Source organism: Papilio polytes, unplaced genomic scaffold (assembly GCF_000836215.1).
Source record: "Papilio polytes unplaced genomic scaffold, Ppol_1.0 DF824381.1, whole genome shotgun sequence".
Taxonomy (NCBI): Eukaryota; Metazoa; Arthropoda; class Insecta; order Lepidoptera; family Papilionidae; genus Papilio; species Papilio polytes.
In genome coordinates this window covers 301,220-323,049 of record NW_013524823.1, presented here as the reverse complement: position 1 = coordinate 323,049, position 21,830 = coordinate 301,220, and the positions used below count along the sequence as shown (strand labels likewise).

Below are 21,830 nucleotides of genomic sequence, written 5' to 3'. Positions count from 1 at the left end.
AAATGTTTAAGTGCATGCCTCGAGTTCTATGTATGGTTAGTGGAATAGTCGAATAACACATTAGACTTGGCATACAATAACGTCTTCAATACCCTAGGGCATTTCGACTAAGTAATCAGTATTAAGCGGTATTGGTTCCAGAGAGCGTACGACTTTAGTCACCGTAATAAACCTGTTTTGCAACCCCTATTTATGTCTAATACAAGTTCTGTTAAATTAGTTCTAACTTTAATATGAATACCTTGTTATCTAAGTGCATTAACCTTTGTGCTTTTCACGTTATCAATACAAATGCTCGCGATATTTTGACTATTAGATTTCTAATGGTTTTATTTAATTGTATGAAATGGTAACTAAGGGTCTTAATTTGTGCATATTTTATCATTAATTAATACAGTTACTAAGTAAATTTAATTTCATCATGTGATTAAAATTTTAAATACAAATGTGATTGAAAATCAAAAGTATCATATGTTTATAGCACAATGGCCATGCACTTTTTTACTCTAGAATATGGCTCTCGTTTACTCAGGTGAATGAAAATGTGCGCTGCGATATTATTACAAGCTTTTTTTCTGTTATTGAAATGGTTCATATGTAGTTCAGTGAAAGCAACTCGTAACTTCAATTCCGGTGAATATTAAAATTAACAAACAACTATACGAATTCCCGTGTATTTTGGACATTTTTTTTTTACTTTTTCATCTTATCTATATATAAATATAATAAATTCGAAGTGTCTGTTTGTAATATGAAAAGAAAAATTCCCGATTTCATAAAGATGATGTATTTGTGCTTCCGATAAGGAAAATTAATTTTTTACGGATAATCTCCGAAACAGCTAGACCGATTTCGACGGGACTTTTTGCATGTGAGCTGACATGGATGGGCATATTATAGGTCACATTTTTAAAATTCAGCGCTGTCAAAATAGCGTAACGTAACGTAATGGTAAAATTTGCGCTAACGAAGTTTGGGGGCGACAGCTCGTGCGTAAATAATTTTTGACTTAGGATAGATATCATCAATTCTTTCTAATATAAATTGTCTAAAGACTTGCCTTAAAACAGTCTCTTTAGCAAATAAGATATTTACATATGAATGTGAACTGGCAAGGCAAGTCGCTAGCATTGAAAGTAGTAAAATATTATTAGAACGTAATTACAATGTATGTTATATAATCTTCATTTGTGTATTTGGTACAACTAATATATCCACAAGATTGATCATAGATCGGTAGTCGTAGTATTATCGATGTTCAAACTACAGTACGGCGTACTATGTACCTCCTGCGGTTACATTCCATTTAACTTTAGGGCGCGATCCCGCGAATGCCACCCCACATCTTTATGCCTTAACGAGGGTGCTTATGAATTTAATTAATCCGGCTTACGATGATTTTAGTACAAGTAAAATTGTGTCTTTATTGCATTTTCGGTACGGTTATTAAATTTCAAGAGAACACAAAGGTATTGAAACAAAAATACTGAGGCATTATATTTTAAACTAGGTGTTGCCCGCCATTTCGTCCACGCAATATTAAGATAAAAGAAGTAGCCTATAATATGCCTGTCTATGTCAGCTACCCTTTAGGGAAAATCTCGAAAGTTGCCCAGCCTTTTCGGATATTACCCGGAATAAACGCAGACAGACTTTAATTTAATGTATTTGCTGATGATAACACCAAAGTAATGTTGAAAGAAAAAAAAATACCTAAGCACTTCCTACGTCATATAATTTAAAAGAAATACACTTTAATTATCCTTAGTTAGGTTATATTTCTCAGCTAGCTTTCGCCCGCAACTGCGTCCGCATGGAATTAGAAAAAAAAAATAGACTATGTATTCTTCCTGAATCTCCACTACATCTACGCTAAATATCATTGAGATCCATTCAATTTGGTGGCAATCTCTAACAAATATCCAACCATCGACCTAAAATTTTGCATTTATAATACAAGTCATATTGCTACGTTGTAACGTTTAAATTATAATTTGATTATTACTGCTAATCATAAAAACAATTGGGTGCTATAAATTTATATTTGTTTTAATATAATAAAATATATTAGCCGCTACGGTCTTTTGCTACCCATTAAAGTCTTATTATATTGTAGGAGTGGTTTATCGTATTGTACAGTCGAGGAAATCCGCGGTGTTTTACTTCAGAAAAAATTAAAATGTTCATTGCACAAAGAAACTCCGCCTCTACCTACAAATAACTAATTAAATAGCAATGAGTCGTGCATACGAAAGGATAATAATAAAAAGAAACTAGTCTATCACAATTCGACTTTTTTATACAGACAAATTTATAAGTCGCGTTGCATTGATGTTTGCACTGCGTCTGGTTTTAATGTGGAAAGCCGCCAGTTTCCCCGATAGTACCCGTCGTAACACGTATCGAATGTATGCAGGAATTTGATATGCCTAACTAGATGTCATACATGCTCGAAATACCATTACGTTCACCTATGTATTAATATATACGTTACATTCTGAAGCTTAAATCCCGGTAGCGATGTAATATTTCAACGTCGGTGGTTTTGCCAAGTTCCTAAACATCTATATCTGTTTAAACAGTTATGGATTTTTTAATGTTCATCAAGTAAAAATTATGCATTGCTCTGTTCAGATGTAACATGACATATGGTGTTATGTTCCCAAGGGAGCACGTGTCGAGGCGTAGTGACCGCTGTCATCTGGCAGCGACCGGCTTCTAACCTCACATAACTTATAAGCACGTGGCGGCACGTGGACACATTTATCACCTTTAATAATAATACCTTATGATATTTGTCTATATTCCATAATTAAAAATTTTAGACCATCATTATCTATGGATTATGAAAGCTATAGCCCCTGATAATGTGAAATTATTCTTACAAGAATCTTGTCCGATTGTAGAATATCATGTTGTTATGCGCAACAATTTTACATCTATAGACTGACAAGTTCATTGACCCGGTTGTATAAATTAAACTAAATTACGATATCCCACTAACTTGTACCTACAAATACTGCATTTGTGATTTTTTTCTAACATGTGTTGTGTAAATCATTAAAATGTACGATGGTCGTATATGAAAACTATAAAAAAGTTCGAACTCAATTTTCGTTGTAAATGTTTGTCGTAAATATGGCGACTATTCATATTTTCTCAGTGTTTTTGATATACAATATTTCCGAAAAATGTTTTTAAACAAAGAGGAAAGTGGGTGTTCATTTTATTTTTATTAAACATATTTTTAAGTGTTGCAGAAAATATTGAATAACGTGACCCTAAATTTTCTTTGTGAATCAAATTGTCACTGCACTTTAACCTTATTTTTTTATTCGTAGAGTAAGTAAATAATACTTATTTTCTTTGCAAGTAACATATTGTTACATAAATTAGATAGCATCTACTCTTAATTGATATTTCAAAGAATACATCATTAGATTCAAAACTTCTTTCCTCGATGGGATTGGTGATAAATAGGAAAAATTCTGCGTTTTGATTATCTACCAAATTCTTCTATTTAATAAATAAGCAACGTAAATGCAACACATAAGATTATTAGTAGACACTAACAGACTAAATGCATATTTCACATTTTCTTCCAAAAATACACAAAATACTGGCTTTCGCCCACGACTCCGAGCAGCCTACATCCAGACAATCCTCTTTATTCATACCAAATTTCATTAAAATCCGTTCAGCCGTTTAGGCTACAAACTCTAACAAACATCCATCTAAACTTTCGAATTTATAATATTAGTATGATCTAAATTTTCCACAGCAAATATTTACATCAGTATGTACACAAATCACGTTACACAACGTGTTACATTTCGTTTTCCGCTCAAGATATGATGCAATTGTCACACAAATCCAATTTATGCCACATGTACGAGTACCGGGACCGATTTAGTAACATTTCACACTGATTTTACAGCTGCATAACTTACGAGCTCACTAATCTACTTTGAGAAACTAAGCTCTATTAAATAACGATGAATCCAATTTCAAACCGAACTTCAAATTAATACGTACGTTATTGTTTTTCAGAACCTCTGACATAAATTACTACAGTTTCCTAATATTTCACATTGCATTTGACAACAGACAAAATAATTCCAGAAATTACCTTTATAAAGCAACTGTAATATTACTTTTAGTTGTAAATATAATTAATAAACAAACTCTACTTTTATTTTAATTCTAAAGTTTATATTCAATCACATAATATTATATACAGGTTAGTTAATTGACAAAATTTATTAAAAGGCTATTTACTATGAAAAATTGAAATATTCTGTGCTATTAACACGTTTGTACATTGCAATTGAAATAGTATGGTATTGACAGCTGCCAAATCATACCAAGGGCTCTTAAACGACTTATTTATTTATTGAACGCAAGTGACTTTTACGTTTAATTTGAAGGTTTCGAAAAATTTTTATTCAAGTGAATATTTCGGTTAAATACAGTCTGAACGAAATTACGAGAGCAATTTCACAAAATTAGTTTGGCTACTTTAGTTTCTGAAAAGTTATAGTTTATGTCAAATTTAATGAAAAACAAATAAAAAGGTCTTATTGATGTATATGAGGTTACTATTATTAGAATAATACGAATAAGTTAGGTATGGTTTTCCTGCAAATTGAATTTATTACAAGGTGTTGGCGAGACGAGAATAAACTCAACACAGCATGATGCTCGGATGTAAAGTGAATAAAGTACTGAGAATATTTAAAACATAAAAGTGACTTTAAATTTTTTTATTAAGCTGTATAAAAGTCTAATCTTCTTTATACTAGTGGACATTGTTTTCATGTAAGACTTGTGCAACTTTCTATCAAATAATCCGTTATACAAAAATACATTTAAATTGCAAAGCAGGGGTATGTGGAGCGCGCTTTCGAGTTAAACTCGTAATTTATTTTGCTTTGTGATTTTTCATTGCTTGTCTCGGCCGTACCATTTGTAGAGCCACAATTCATCTGACGGCGACGTTACTTTTCATCCGAGTTCACGCGATGGTGTCGCACTTCCATTTCCCCACTTATGCCAGTTTTACACGAGGGCAGAATAGTGAGGCAGAACAGCAGGCAGTGCAGTACTATCGTTGTTTGAGCGTACACTTGTTGTAAAAAGAGCACAGATTTGTCACAGCGGAGTTCTGCTCCATTTCTAAATCTAGTTCAACGTTAGTGTGAAATTAGCGCTACGTCGTAAATAGTAGGGGTGTGGGCTAGCTGGGGGACAAAGCCAAGCACCCCTCAGTACGCTTATCTACACCATTATTCGTTCATTCGACCTCCGCCCGCATCACATCCATGCGATGAGCCACAAACAGGTTAAACCTAAAATTTGTCAATCCGTAATGTGGATTTTATCAGCGTATATTTTGTATAAACACTTCACTCCTGCTTAATATGGCCCTGAAATATCGTCGACGATAGTTTAATTTAAATACAAAAGAGACACTGTGAATTCAAATGACTTTTTTATTCGAAACAAACTAGTACATTTGGACAGGGCATGAAATCAATCAATAATTCCGACCAATCTATTTACGACTTAAAATTCTTTACACAAAGGATAAAGTATTATTTTTTCATCAATTCCTATCCATGCGTTTGTTTTGAAAGCATGAAAAGTATTAATCGTTTTCCTTTAGTTAACCAGGAACAAAAGACTCGTATGATCTCCATTATTTGTGATAATTTATTTCTTTAACAAGGATTGTTTAGAACTTCGTCAAGTAGATTTTCTGGAAACTGAGGTACAGGAGTATTAAATGTAGGCGGCCATTTTGATTGAATTATTCTCTTCCCTTCTCAATTTCCTGAGAAACGAAAATCTTAATGGATGTTTAATTAAAGTGACACGGTTTGAGATGTTAAAGGAATTCTTGCGCGAATCTCTCACAACTATCAGATAGATGAGGTTAAAGTATATTTTAAGTTGACACAATTTTTATAAGATAAAATAAGTGCAACAACTTCTTAACGACTTTGTCATTTATAACGTTAGTCTAGTTGGAACGCCGCTTCATCACTTTCCCATCGTAGACTAAACAAACAAGAACGTCGAAATGCAACAACTCTCAGGCGTGTATAGGTTATCGACTTAGAAATTGAACTTCGAAAAGCTATAAACTTATAGTAACATCTGTACTCAATTGTTATAAATAACTCATTCATGAAATAATTTAAGCTATTCAAACGATTTCATAATAGTATATTTTGGAACAACAATAATCTGTTTGAGTTGTTAACAGTAGACTAAATATTCATTAACGAACTTTGAAAGTTTCGAATTCAAAAAGCAATTAGCACGGTAGAGCAAAATTACAAATAATAACTACGGTAGAAACATTTACAAATCCGAACTGTACTTACTTTGACGTAAAAAAGTATAACATACAACGTCGTTACAATTTTTGGCATTTACTTTAATTTAACGAAATCGAAGTAACATAATCATACGAGTATTACGTTAACGCCAATAGCATAATGATTTCGGGTATGGACTACCGACCTTGCGGTCAAGGGTTCGAATCCCGCCATTGGCCTATTGTCGTGAACCATATCCTATAGCACAAGCCTAGGGCTTAGTTGTAAAGAAAATATTAGCAAAATAACAAAAATCTACTATTAAAAAACTATCATAGATATACATTTTATTCTTCTTCTAATCAATAATTTTTTTATTCGATATATGGAAAAATGCTTCATTATTTTTAGTTTGCTGGCCTTTAATACTTGTTTTCTTCCAATAAGAGTTTGATTTGAATTAATTTTAAGATAAATGCTTTTAATTTAGTTTTTAACGCAGGAAAACTTAATGCTTAGTCTCAACACTTTCAAAGTATTATTACCGTTAGTCGTAGCATACTGAAAATTGATTCATACAAAACAGAATATCGCAAAATTAATAAATGTAATTTTCTTCGACGATCTCAAAGACATCTCTAAAACCTGTCCATTCAGCGATAGGATTTTTTTTCAAAAGAAAATCGCTAAGAACTTTGTGCATAAATAAAAAGACATGAAAATTGCTCAGTAGATTAAAGTGACACTTTATCAAAGGGAACCGAAGCGGAAAAGATTGAAATGGACCAATAGAAATTGTGTTATTTTGATTAGATAGATATTTTATTTACTTCCTTCAGACTGGAATTGTGTCACTTTTTATTTTAAGAGTCAACGAATATGTCTAATAGTGTTTCGTTCATTGTTAAATTGAGTGTCAACTTTCATTTATTTTTATACGCTTCTACTAAATAATGAACTGCGGAGGAGCGCACCTTCTACACTTACTTACACTTCTTAGAACATTTAATTTACACGACCAAATTTAGATCATTATCAGATCTTGTATGTGAAAGTTTATTATCATATACATTTATACGATCAAGGTAAAATTCGAAGAAAAAATAACACGATAACTAAAAGTAAATCAATAAAATGTCATAATTGAATAAAATTAAAGCGTTAACTTACTGATCAGCGAATTAAAATAATCCTCTAAAATCTCACACGTTTTCTTTTTGTGTATATTTAAAAATGAACTTCACTAACAAAATACTTATAAAAAAAACCACGAATTCGGAACTATTTAATTGGGAGTGTTGACTACAAAACGTTGTTTTGACGACAAATTGGCAAACTCAATGTATTGTCCGACGCACATATAAAAATCCACAACAAAAGCGTCACTCGACGAACTACAAACATAACTGTTTGAGATACACAAACATGTTTCGCAGTATTCCAGAGTAGTATATACTAGCCACGAGGCGTTCGTATATTTATTGTTAAGTACATTGTTCTCTATACCATGAAATACGCGTTGTTTATAAGTTACAGAGTTAAGAATCAACATCTGAACGAGATGAGCATGATTGACGTAAAAGGATGTTTATTTAATTCCTAATAAAGCTTCAGGGATCCCTTTTAAGACAGCATTACTTTGTGAGCGGTTGTGGCATTAAGACTTAAGAAAAGTGTTAAAAAATGGCAAATAAAATATTTATTGTACTAATTATTTCTAGTGTTCTAAAACTTTATCTGGTACGTACATAACATTATTCAATTTAGTATAAATGCAATAAATCAAATCTGAAGTATTAGAAGCCATTTAATTGTTAGTTTATTTTTTATAACAAAAAAAATTATGGTCACTTTGTAACATTTTTTAAATTATTTTTTTGTTATCTGTTTACAGATTAATGCAGAAACGTACAGCAGAAAGGCTTTAGAGGCTATGATTTTACAAACACTATGGGACCGCGTCTATTCGAAACAAGAAGAATCAGTTAAACAAGAAGCTATTAAGAAATTGAAAGAAACTGGTCACTATGACAGCCTCATTGATCATCTTACGACCACTGACAAGAATAAAGTCCATAAGATATTAGAATTAACAGCTGAAATTATGATTGCCTATATGGAATAAGGTAATTTTAAAAACTATACTAATATAAAGAGAAAAACTTTGTATATTTGTATGAAATTAAATAACTCAAACTTTTGGGGGGATTTCAAAAATTCTTTCACCATTAATAAGCTACGTTGTCAGAGAGTGACAAACGCTATATATTTAATTATATTTTAAATTTCACGCGGGTGAAGTCGAGGCCAACAGCTAGTTAAAAATGAAATTAATGAGCGTCATTCTATATTAAAAAAGTAGCATTATATGTATTTAGTCAGTTATTCAAATATTTTTTTTCTTCATCAAACAAGTTAAGTTTCTTCTATTACTACATATATAGGACGGTATGTGTTATTACATAATTACCTATTTCGAAATATTTGCTAAAAGTGGTCACAATTAAATAAAAATGAGCTTTTATCATTTTAATGACATTTCCTTTGAAAGCTTAATGACCAACATGAAAATTTCACTTTTAAGCTTTATCAATTTTTATACTCACAATATACTTTACAATCACATTTACGTATAAAATAATTTAATGTATTTTGTTACAGATTATAATATATTCCCGAATTAGTCTAAAACCTTTACAAGAATTTGTTGAAAAAAAATGGGATCTTGATTTTATATTCCTTTTAATCTCAGTAAACATTTAATGATTATAATTAACTAAATATATGTTTTAAATTATTAAAATAAAACAGTTTTTTTTATTACAAGTTGTATGGTGACCCTTTTTATTTTTCACAACTGGCACAAGAGTCCCATCATATACGCAAATTTAATTACGTTTCTTTTATAAGAATAGTTGTGTCTCCTTATGCATAAATTAAGTTCTATGTGATATTATTGCTAGAAAAAAAACAATAAATAAAAAAATCTAGTAAATTTTAGTAATTGTAAGTATTTTTAAAACACGGCACGTACGCTTTCTTGGTTAACATTTTATATAATTAGTAACCATACCGATATAAAATATTTTATAGAATTATCTTTAGTTATATCGTAAAATAAAAATCCAGCGTTGGAACTTCATACGTTATATTCAGCATGAAATATGTTCCTTCCTCTAACCCGAAATCTCTCCGGTACATTATTTTATCTAGACCCAACTCGAAGTCCGTAGCCATAAAGATATTTCTACGGAAACGTTCATTCGTATAACGTTCTCTAATACCAGTTGATATTATCGACGAATTATTAAATCAATAGTTCATTTTCTTTTATCTTGAAAACTGTAGAACTACGAAAATTTCTTTAATATTATTATCTTAATTACTTTAAAATAAGAAAAACCTAAGCTACTAAACAATGTCAACTAATATTTTACTCTTATGAAATAACAGCAGTGCTGCGCAAACCCTTTGAGTGATACGATCACGCGTGGAATCCCTTTGCCGTCATAACAGCGAGGCAAGCTATACTTAACCCCATATTAACATTTTAACAAAAGAGCTATCTGGCATGGTTCCGATAGAGTAAATGCACCTAATGTTTTCACTAGTCCTTCAAAATCCCAGCCATATTATGTTGCATAATTATCTTTTAGCGTCATTAATCAAAAACGTATTCTTTAACTGTCTGTTGGGTATTATAGGGCATTCTTCTTGGAGTTAAAGTTCTTTTTTAGTGTAAATTTACTAATATTTTCTTTAACCACTGCAACTAAGCTCTAGGCTTGATCTAGGATATGGTTCAAGACGATAGTCGTATGGCGGGATTCAAACCCTCGACCGCAATATCGGTAGTCCGTACCCCAAACCATTACGCTATTGGCGCTTGCAAGTTAATCGTCCTTTATTAAAATTCGAAACAGCTTTACATTGGCAAAGATTAATTAAACTCTGATAAGAATTCTCCTATCAATAGTGTTGTAATTACGCGTATGTTAAATGGAGTTCGAATACTGTGTACTTGATTGAATACTATTTACTTGGCTTAAGCGAACACCTGGTCCAATGAATGAATGAATAGGACATTTCGCGTATGTATCCGATAAACATTTTTTGTTCTCGTTGACATATTGAAGGTATATTTATTGCGCCATTGTCATCGACCTGGATGAATACAGCAGGTTTAAATGTATCGCACTCGAGGCAACAGTTTGATAAATGCCCGAAATTAAATTCGCTATCGGGCACCAAGCTCCGTAAAAATTTACGATTTAAAATTTAAATAAAGGTAAAAATATAAAATATACAACTTTACAAAGGTAACATAAGGTATTTCACTTAGATTTATACACTGTTAGATATAAAAATTGTTTATTGAACAAAAGGTTTTTAATCAAAGGTAAATAAAGATGATTTTTTATTTAAAAGACTATGTGGTACCGTTTATACATTTGTTAAAATTTTGCCTATTTTTTTGTACAAATTTTTTGTGTCGCTGTCTCAGGAATTTAAGCGCTTGACTTGTAAATAAGTAGCCTATGTGTTCTTCCAGACTACGCTCTAAACCTGTGCCAAATTTCATAGAGATCCGTTCAGCCGTTTAGGCTACAAACACTAACAAACATCCATCCATTCATCGTAACTTTCGCATTTATAATTTTTAATGTATATTGTATGATAATATGTTTATGACAGTTAATAGAATAGTTAGTTAGATTTAAAGTTTTTTTAGCATTTCAGGTTTTTTAGCATTTCAGTCTAGACGGTGTGTGACGATGAATGAGGTCATTAGTTCAGTGTTCGTGTTAAAATGAATCCCTTAAAAGTATTCTCTTTATGATAATAAACCTGCCCTTTTTATATTTCAGTCACAAGCTGTGTATGAGCCGATAACGTATGTAATTTCTATATTTATGTTGGATTAGAATACGTGCGATGTATATTATTCTATTTATTTCTGCGACCGTATTATATCATTTGTTTGTTAAGTTCGTAGAAAAAAATATAGAAATCATTTTGTGAATTAAAGTCATAGAGAATATCAAGGAGTTTATAACATAGGAATATTTAAAACAATTTGCTTATAAAAATTTCGATCACCTTCTCTTATAAGGATCAAGCATATTTTAAATGTTAACTTTTAAATCTGCCGTACAATATTTATTTTTCACAATTCAATATTCAAATATTTTATTCCTTTCAATAATACACAATTTCGCCAGGGTTTCGTATCCCGGAAAGCAATAATGTATTTATAAATAGCTGACCAACCCTTATTATTATTAACTTGCCAACCAATCTACCTAAGATTACAAATTCGGCAATTGTAAAGAATCAAGATATGCCAATATTGTTCATTGTAACTGTAACTCTAACCTGTTGTGCTACAAAAGAGAATATTAAATACAGCCAATGTATTTAACCACATTCACGACTGGACTGGACCAAAAAGTCTATTTCAAAGTGTAGTAAGTTTGGTGTCGACGAGTGTACGCGATTGAGATCATAGTCACAGTCATACCAATCAGGCAAGTTATAGCGTAGCGTTGAGCGAACATTGAGGCATAGCATAAATTGTGTTTGCACAAGCGTGAAGCGCTTTGCAGTACGCCAGAGTGCTGCCTTCTAGCGGCAGTACATCAAACAGCAGCCTCGCTCTTCCATAAGCTTGCTTTACTCCCAGACTTGTTTAATTTATGGTGGAAAATATAATTTAATAAGAATATTCAACACTTTTGGTTAATTAATATTGTGCTTTACTCGCTTTAAGTTACTCTATTTGAACTTTAACGAAGGTAATAAATACAATTCAGTTTGAACTTGATGCGTTCGTAATCAATTGTTCAGATTGAAGAGTTGTAAGTGTTATAAAATGTTTATTTCTATATTACGCATTCTATTATTAAAATCATAAAAGCAAGAACAATATTAACAAAATATACTTTTATTTAACTGGGTTTTTGCTAGTTAGCTCCAACTGTACTTAATTAAGCTACTTCTCTGTATGTTTTTAAAATTTAAACGTTGGTCAAATAATAACTCTTCGCGGAAGAGAAATTGGTTGCACAAGTTACTGGCAACATTTTTACGTTTTACAGAAATTGTACAATTTACCAGTGAATTTTCCTTTTGAACGTAAATGAGCTCTTTACAAAGGTGAAAGTAAACTAGTGTTAGTTCATAGATCAAGTGGAATTAGTTACGACTAGGGATAACAGAAACGAACTGCTAAATTCTTGCGCTCGTTATAATGAGAAATTATATGATCTAGTTATGCTTGTTATACGAAGTAGGTTTACAAAATTTGGGGATTGGTGTAGTATATGTGGTACATATCCTTTGCCATCAAATCGCATTGATTTCGTACTTTGCCTGAATTGTATCGAATGTAATGTATCGTCACATGTTAATTACATATTTTTGTTAACCACGAAATAGACAATGTTTTTATGTTATCACGTGGTGATATAGTCGATTATATTTAGGGATTTTCGAAGATTATATTTAGTCATATTTAGACGATGCCAACTGTGAAGACGTATGATATAACCTAACTTCAAACAATATATAAACGGTCTATTATTCACATATGTAAACAACCTGAATATATCGCCATAGACTAAACCACCCTCAGGGGTACCGTCATTTGTGTTATATGGGATCAACCAAAGCAGATCACTTGGAAAACGTAGCTTGAAATGTCAGAGTATATGAATTTTCATATGTTTGTATTAGGCTAAGATCCAAAGCGTTTTTTCTACCCTCATCAGATTTCTTGATAAAACCTACTACATGACATGAAAGAAGACTTTTTTTAAACATTTTTTTAAAGTTTGGCAACCCCACAGTAGTCATGTTTACGTTACGGACTATCGATTGGTGACAAAATTTTACGGAAACTCGATGAGGGGTTTTTCCACCAAAAATTGACCACTTCAGAGATCAATTAAACATATTCTTGGCAAGCTAGGATTAGGCAACCCGGTTACAACATGTTTAAAAAAAATGTCCTCTTTAATGTCATGTAGGTTTCATCAGGAAAGCTGATGAGGGAAGGTCATCATTAATGTTGTATCCCGAACTATATAGAAACTTGTAAGAGAATAAACCTACAAATGTTTTTAATCAGTTCTCAGAATTGGGCTCTCTAACGACAAATATCCTAATTGTAAGAACACACTTCCTCTGTCGATCTTTCATAATAATGTATTTTTTTTTTATAACATTAGGTGGCAAACGATCAAGCGACCACCTGAAACCGCCAAAATGGCGAAGCGACCGCTGCCCATAGACATCCGCAATTGCAGATGCATTGCCTACCCTTATACGACGGAGGAGGAGACGCACATAAAGAGGATATTTCTCCTTCCTATGCATCTCCTCCACCGTCAAATCCACTTCCTCTTCCCAGTCTCTCCTTATAAGAATAGGGTGGTAAAGAGAAAGGGACTTAAATTAGGCCTCCGGCACCACACTCATCAGACGAAACACGGAATTGCTTCCATTTCACGTCTGTCTTCTGTGTGGTCGTGGTATTTCACCGGTCGTACCGGCCCATTCGTGCTAAGATGTTAAAGCGGGCACTACCACTGTTAAATACCACTGTTAATGTATTGGGGCAATGATCGAGAAATATAAGTATTACAATTTTTTTTTCGTTATATGAGTGTTTATATTGACTTGCAGATACTTAAAATTAAGTAACATCTTACATATCTACTCATTTATAGGAATTATGAGTATAGTTGAGCAAAATTTGATATCTCAAAGCCTAAGCGAGTAGCTTCAAAGCAATAATTATGCATTATGTTTGGTATGTATCCTCAGGGGATGTCTGCGTTATGGAGATATATTGTAATTCCACCAACTCATTATACACCGACTACCGGCGCAGTGCAAGTTTCATTGTAAATTATGCTGTTAACAAAATTGTTTTTAACGACTTTCAACTATTATAAATCATATTTTACATTATGTTCACGTAAAATAATCTTAAATAGCCACTTACATTTTAAAAAGGAAACAAAAAGGAGTAGATATAGATTCTTATGGATATACAAATCTTGATTTATTCTAATATTTAAAGATAAAAGATTAGGATTTTTGGATTTTTGTATGTATTGAAATAACTCAGAAAGTACTGGACGGATTTCAAAAATTCTTGCACCATTAAAAAGCTACAGAAAGTAGGATATGTTTTTTGTATTTTATTAATGTTCCGCAGTCGAAGTCGCGAGCAAAAGCTAGTTTAATAATATACTAAAAGCATTGAGGAGATGCACATATTTACATTTAATATATTGCAAGTGTTCGGCATTGCAAACGTGTATGTGCGAAAAATATTAAAACGCTGTTACGTTGTATGTTTTCAATTTATGTGTCACTCCTTTACTTAATACGAGAAAATCCATTTTGCCTCCAACAATGACAGTCAGTGTAAACATTGTGCTTAGATGTAAGTGTACAAAAATGTACAGTTACATGTTAAGTATAAATATGAAGTCATTCGACTAACATCAGGTATTTAAGACATTTTTTGTAGGCGTGGTACTCGGGTATTTTAACAAGATAGTTTAAGACCGATTCGATACGTTTTGATCAATTGAATTGTCGTTCTCCGAGCACGTGGACGCGTGCGCACCCCATCGCGACTCAAATCGAACTGACAGATTTACAAGATGGCTGCCTTACCGGTGATCGGTGTTCGTCATAGGCATAGAGTAAACACAAGTACTTTAGATATGTTTATGGCTTACAGAAGAAACAAAAATTGTATGAATCCAATATTACAATAGCAGAATATTTTTCTCATTATAAAGTACCTATGTTAATTGCAATATTATAATTCTTGATGCCTCAAATTTACAAAAACTAACTCTTGTGGTGACACACAATGACTTATTATACGGTTAATTACTTTCCATGTGGTTCTCACGTCAGAAAGTAGTCCTTATTAATAATATAGTTATTATTTTTTTAAATATTTTTTGTGAGCCAATTTACAGATGTTATATTATGTGAAGGTGTTTATGAATTGTTTTCGATTGACCGATAACCTGCGTCGAAAAGGGAACTAAAGTATGGCAATATTTTAAATCAATTTACGCCAATGGCACGGCCGGGCTTGTCAATGGGCGCCATTACATTGACTTTTACGGTTTCGGCAGCATGGCACAGAAGGGTCCGAGTCAGCAAACTACATTGTTACTGTCTGCCTTAAGATTTATTGATATGGTCCCCATTTTTATCACATTGCTCAGTGTTTACAAGTCCCTTTCATACTTAAATATAGCTCAGGGACGTTCTTTTGCTTAACCGATTTTATTCACATTCAATTGTTATTTAACTTAAAGGAAATTTGTAAAAACTGCCTCATCTCAATGGCAAGTACATAAGCGTCAACTTTTTACATGGTTTTATCGATGACTAGCTTTCACCCGCGACTCTATCCGTGTGGGATTTAAAAAAGTAATAGCATATATGTTCTTCCAGGCCATTCTCTACATCTATGCCATTCAACGAGATCCAGTCAATCGTTTAGGCTATAAACTATAACAAACATCCATCCACCCGTACTTTCAAATGTATATATAATGTTAGTAAGATTATTTTCAACACACATAAATAACAGAGCAAAGCGCGATATTCGTTATCAGCAACGCAAGTACATCTTTCGGAAATCTGTAAGTTTTATTTTGATATTACAAACAGACATTCCAATTTTATTATATGTATAGATATAGATACCTATAGGTAATTTTACAAAAGTGTTAAACAACTTATATTTACAAATATTTTGCGCTACAAATCGATTTATACTACGTCAATATGTTATTATGTTTATGAGCGGAAGATATTGACTACATAAAGTGTAATATCGTAAATGTTTTCGCCGACACCTTTCCTTGTCCTTGTACGTATTTTGTTCACACGGTATATTTATGAGAAAGGTAAGTAATGAACCATATAAATGCAAGGCACATTTTTAAACTATTAAGATTCTCGTTTATAATAAACTAACTAAAAAAAAACGAATGACCAATTTACTGATCTGGATTTATTCAAAGATAATGTTTCGATTTTAATAACACTTTAAAAACAGATAACACCGGCGGATAAATTTGGCTACAATTTTTTCCTTCTAACCTGACCGAGCGAACCGGGACAAGAAACCTAGTAATGTATTTAAAATAATTTACATTTATTTCCTCTCAAGTTGCAAGCACACCGGATATTATAGCTATAAAACAGAAAGAGAAAAGTGTAAATCAGGCTTTATAGGTCCACGAAACCTTATGCAGAAAAGATATTAAAACATCTACCTTCATTTTTTAATAACCGGCGACCTGGTCTAAATTTATTATTTCAGATCTTTAGTCTATTTAGTCTTAGGGGACAATAGTTTGGATCCATCTTGTGATATCAAAACTATGTTTATTTGTATTAAATTGTATTCTAATGCAATGTGAAATTTAAAATAATTATAGAGTACTGTTGTGCTGAGTGTCGATAGATTTAAAACGTAATCACGGTCCATTAGTTCCACGCTATTGGAGCGTAGACCACACTATCGATTGCCGCTAATGTTCACCAGCTTTTACTCTATCAGATCTCATTTACCATAAAGACATACGGCGGTGATGTTTCTAATTGCTCTGGCTCTTACTTAAACATTTGACTCAATACACATTATACTTTTTACTAATATGATAAATGTGAAAGTTTAGATGGATTGATGTTTGTTAGAGTTTGTACCCTAAACGGCTGCACGGATTTCGATGAAATTTTGTTTTGGATGTAGAGGATAGTCTCGAAGAAAACATAGGCTACTCACATTTGTTTTTTTTTTAATTTCACTCGGACGGAGTCGCGGGCCAAAGCTAGTTTACTTATAAAATAATAATACTCTTTAACATTCAAAGAGTTAAATTCGATTCCCACTTTTAATCTATTATCGTATACAAACTGATATCACAAGAAGTATAATTAACCAATATTGCGAATTAAATTCACTGAAATTACTATAAAATAAATGTCAGTGACAGTACTCAGTATACGCTACAAAAAATATACAATTATATAATCGAAAACTATTTAAACATTGCAAAAAATTAAAATACGACATACAGTAATGAGGTAAAACTATTAATTGTAAGTTGGTGAGGACAATTATTTCTGTTGGATTGTTCAGCTGGCTGGCACTGGGATCGGTATTGTGCGGCAACGCATCGCATCCGTACTGATAAATCTAAAAGATTTATGTCTGAAGGCTGAACTAGGCCTGCATGTGTGAGAGTACTGACGATTCATCCCCCGGCTCTGATAAATCCAAATGACAGTTCTGCACGATTTTGTGACAGCATATTCGTCTGGAAGCTTTTATGCGGCAGCGAACTTTAATGGAATGATTTATCAAGTAGCTCTTTCTACCTTTTATTAAAATTAAAGCTCAAATTTTCTGCAGTGGACGCCTGTAAATAATGTTGTCAATAGAGAAATGAAAATACATGTCTGTGTCCTTTTTACAATTACTGAATCGCGTTCTATGTCTATGTAATTTGAATATTAATTTATTTACCGTAATTGCATTGAGATTCCAGAATTAATAGGATGTAGACTATGAATATAATAATCAGTCTGATTAGGTACCAGATTCGGATTACTAGATGAGATTCTAGATAGCGCTAAATGCTTCCACGCTCCTACAGCAAGAGTCAATAGGTTACGTTAATTATTAGGCAACATGTTCAAAGGATATGGGAACATAAAGGAGGTATTAAGAGCAGCCGTAATCGAAGTGCTTGCATGCGTAGATGAACGAAAGGACGAGATAGGGGTGCCAGGAACCTGCCAAGTGGAAATCGGTAGTCTGTCTATGCCTTTGTGTCTTGTATATTGTTATAAATTTAACTAAAATTGTATGTTTAAAACCAAAATAAATACATTCGGAAATAACCTTATTCTGCGACATTAATATTTTAAGATCAAATGTGGAATTTATGATAAGCAATAATGAAATTACAAAATGTATTTGTACGTTTTTTTTTAACATTTCGTAGAGCTTCAATGGGTAATTTAAATATTTTGATTCTAATTAGTATACATTTTTCTCAGGCGCATTTATATTTTCCCCTCGATCAACATTAACTGTTAACGGTAAAAGTCCAAGAGTTTTTCGAGATGTTTATTTTGGTCTCGTTCTCGTTACTGATTAACATATTTTTCGAAGGAATTCTCTTAATTTTTTTGCGGCTGTATTAAACGAAAGCGTAACATTTTCGTTTGATACCAAACGATTTTTTAAATCAATTATTGTGTTCGTGATATCGATAAAATGGATGATTAAATCTTTTTAAAATATTTATTTACAAATTCTTTTGATTAGACTTATACCTTCCATGATATGTAGATTTCTTTTTCTCTATTATAAAATATTCATTAAAATGCCAATTTGCTGTAAATTGGCAAATATTTTGCTCCTTCGCAGTCTAATAATTGTTTAAAATAATACTGATATAAATTTGAAACCATATAAAACTAATTCAATTAGATAAATCTTAATAACTTAAGGTTTATTTTTTGTCAAAAAAGTTTTAATAAGTTACTCGGATTACTCAGATTTACTTCAAAACTCTAAAATAATCCTAACATTTTGTTTTAGGAAGTAAAACCAAAATCTATAGCGCTTGCGAAATTCTTGTGAAATCTACATTTTTATAGGTCGTTTATAAACCACAGTCTTCCGACCAAATTATAGAGAGAGGGCGTGAGAAAATTCATTCCGAAGCCAAAACGTTTCTTTAATTAAGCTCGATGGTTTTTTGCGGTTAAGCGGTGTAAAGTGTCGGTAGTGGAAGAAACTGCTTGATATCAATTTCCCTCAAATTTATATCACGCATGTATTTTGATAGAAAACTTAGGTATAGTCTAAATAGATTGTTTAATAACTTGTCTCTAGACCTGGCGCGATTTTCAACAAATCGTAGCCTAGCAATATGCGATCTTACTAATCTATTTAAACCCGCTACACACGCTCAGTTATATCTGAATAAAATGTAGCGTGTGTTGCGGGCTTTATACCGAAGATCTTAGTAATGTATTTACTCGTATACCGAAAGTTATGGTAATACAAATTTGTGGTGAAAAATACAACCACTTTGCTGTCCATAACAACAATCAGCGGCGGTCAGTCGGAGTTGTAAGATGTGTTTAACTAAACTATGGCTAACTATACTTGTTAGGGTAACTCTTTTATTATCTTTGTGAAAGTTACAAAACTCTTCAATATAGTAATGAAACTAGAATTCTGTGGAATAGAGTTCAAAAACGTACAATGGTAATCGTAAACAAGTATACATGTTTTAAGTTACAAAATATCAAGATAAAATTTAAAACAAAACTTCGAGAATTTTAAAAGGCTTACTAAATGTGTCTTAATTAATTTTCTCAGAGCATTAATTACAAAGTAAGTTAGTGACTTAAGAAGTTTACGCTAAGATGGTATTTAAATTTAAACACTTATACATTTGAAATTTTTGTACTGTTATTTTAATGTAATATGAATAATAATATGTCATACAGTATTACTAAGTTTCGTTCCTAGTATATCGGAATCCGATTTCAGTGAATTTTACAATTATGTAGCAGTTTGGCATGAAATTGTAAAAAGACGCGCCGATAAAACCAGTCAAGTGTAAAGACTAGGAGAAGCAATATTTTATATTATAAATATGACATCTATATATACTCCATATCCAGGTGGATCGACGACTTTGTGTGCTTGGCGGAAAGTTGTTGGATGTGGAAGGACTGAGTACAGTCGAAGGCATTTGGAGAATTCCTGTACCAAGTAGTATGCTGATGATGATAATCTAAACGTCACTGACATTTATCTAAATGTTTTATATAGAACTAACATTTTTAACGCTTAAGTAAAAATAAATAATAAAATAAAATAAATAACTGAGTGTCCTAACTGTTTACAAAAGAGTTTTTTATTAAGTTAGAATTAGTTTTGGTAATTTTATTTACGTTAATAAGCCACGTATATCGAGTAATTTAAAGTATTTCAGGTGTATGGGAAGTTAATAATCTAGATATATTGTTGAAGCTGAAATTTTAATACGACTTTTGTATTAGTTGTTCCTGGCGTTGTGCCCACCTCTATATTTATTGTGCGTCGTTTATCAATTTATAGCGAAATGTGGATATTCTAGAAACTGCAACACACCAAGTGAATAAATCTAACAAAATATTCCAAGCAATTTGGTGTTTAAAGTGTATGGTTATAACTAATAGAGATATGTGTTGGTCATCTTTTATTTATGAATCTAAATATTAAAACGAGAAAATATCAATATACAAGTTATTTTAAAGTTTCAGTACAACGGTAGTTGAATTCGTTTTATTGATGTTGTTTGGACGTGTTTTAATAAGTTGCCGTTTTGTAGGAAAAATGGAATGGATTTATCTTTTGAGTAGCAAAGTATATTTTTCTCGTACCTAGGATAATAAGATTTTCGACTACTTCCTGTAAGACCGTTCCCTGTCTCGCTTCAAGTATCTTCATAGTCAGTAAATTAGATTTCAGTAAAAAGCGAAGAGGGCTACATATATTTTGATAAATCGGCTTTGTAGTCCCCCTTGAAATTTAAGGTGGAATTTTACCAGGAATATTATGTATGTAAATTTCATTATTTCAATTATTTTTTTAGGTATTTGATTGTTTTAGTCAATGGCGACTTTATCCACGTGAAATATGTCCAAGAAACCTGAAACAGATTCCCTAATTTTTTTTATTGTGAATCGTTCTTGTAGTTCGTATAAAATTATCATGCTTAGATACCATTAAATTAATTGTGACAGTAAGGACCTGTCTATCCAAATTATAAATTGTCTGATAGCAATACAACGTGTAAAATATGTGATGGAAATGTCGGATTTTGTTACCTTATATGACAGTGACGTCTTTTTTAAGCTATCTGGGCTTCTGTCAGCCAGTGGTGGGACAGGTCCTTAGCTTTTATTAACCCGCCATTAATCCGTTTAATTATATTCGATTATTTATCAACTACGTTTATTATTATTTGATCGCGTTGCGGTTCAATGTAATTGGCTGTCATACTTTGTGTGGTAAACATTTATAAATGTTATGTAAAACTACGTTTTTAAAATGTTCCGTAGTGCCAATTAAAGCAAGATCTTTGCTGTGACGATAAATTCGTATATTTTTTCTTATGAGAAATAGAAACAGAAGCTTAGTGCGATAAAATTTCATTAGTTTATATTACTAAGACAAGACCTTTTACCACCAGTCTGTTTCAAATTACCTATTTAATATATGTTCGAAATAAAATTTTAGATTTTGTTTAATTAACGTTTGTTGAACAGAAAGTTATGTGTTAAATTCTTATTAGATATTTGTCGTATAAAATTGTAACTAGTTTTTTTTTTCTTTTTATAAAAAATAACGGAATAAATATAGAATTTGAGTAACTACTGAAAACT

At 31.9% G+C, this 21,830-nt stretch overlaps 2 protein-coding genes across 2 annotated transcripts in view; one reads left to right on the top strand and one right to left on the bottom strand.

Moving 5' to 3' along the window:
• Positions 1-21,830, bottom strand: part of LOC106111926 (glutamate receptor 1-like) — a 93,847-nt gene that overhangs the window by 56,948 nt on the left and 15,069 nt on the right. The window lies entirely within an intron of this gene.
• Positions 7,971-8,448, top strand: LOC106111934. Its single transcript, XM_013294146.1, has 2 exons — positions 7,971-8,063; positions 8,218-8,448. The coding sequence occupies exons 1-2, from the start codon at positions 8,007-8,009 to the stop codon at positions 8,446-8,448; spliced, it is 288 nt and encodes a 95-aa protein (XP_013149600.1). The 5' UTR covers positions 7,971-8,006.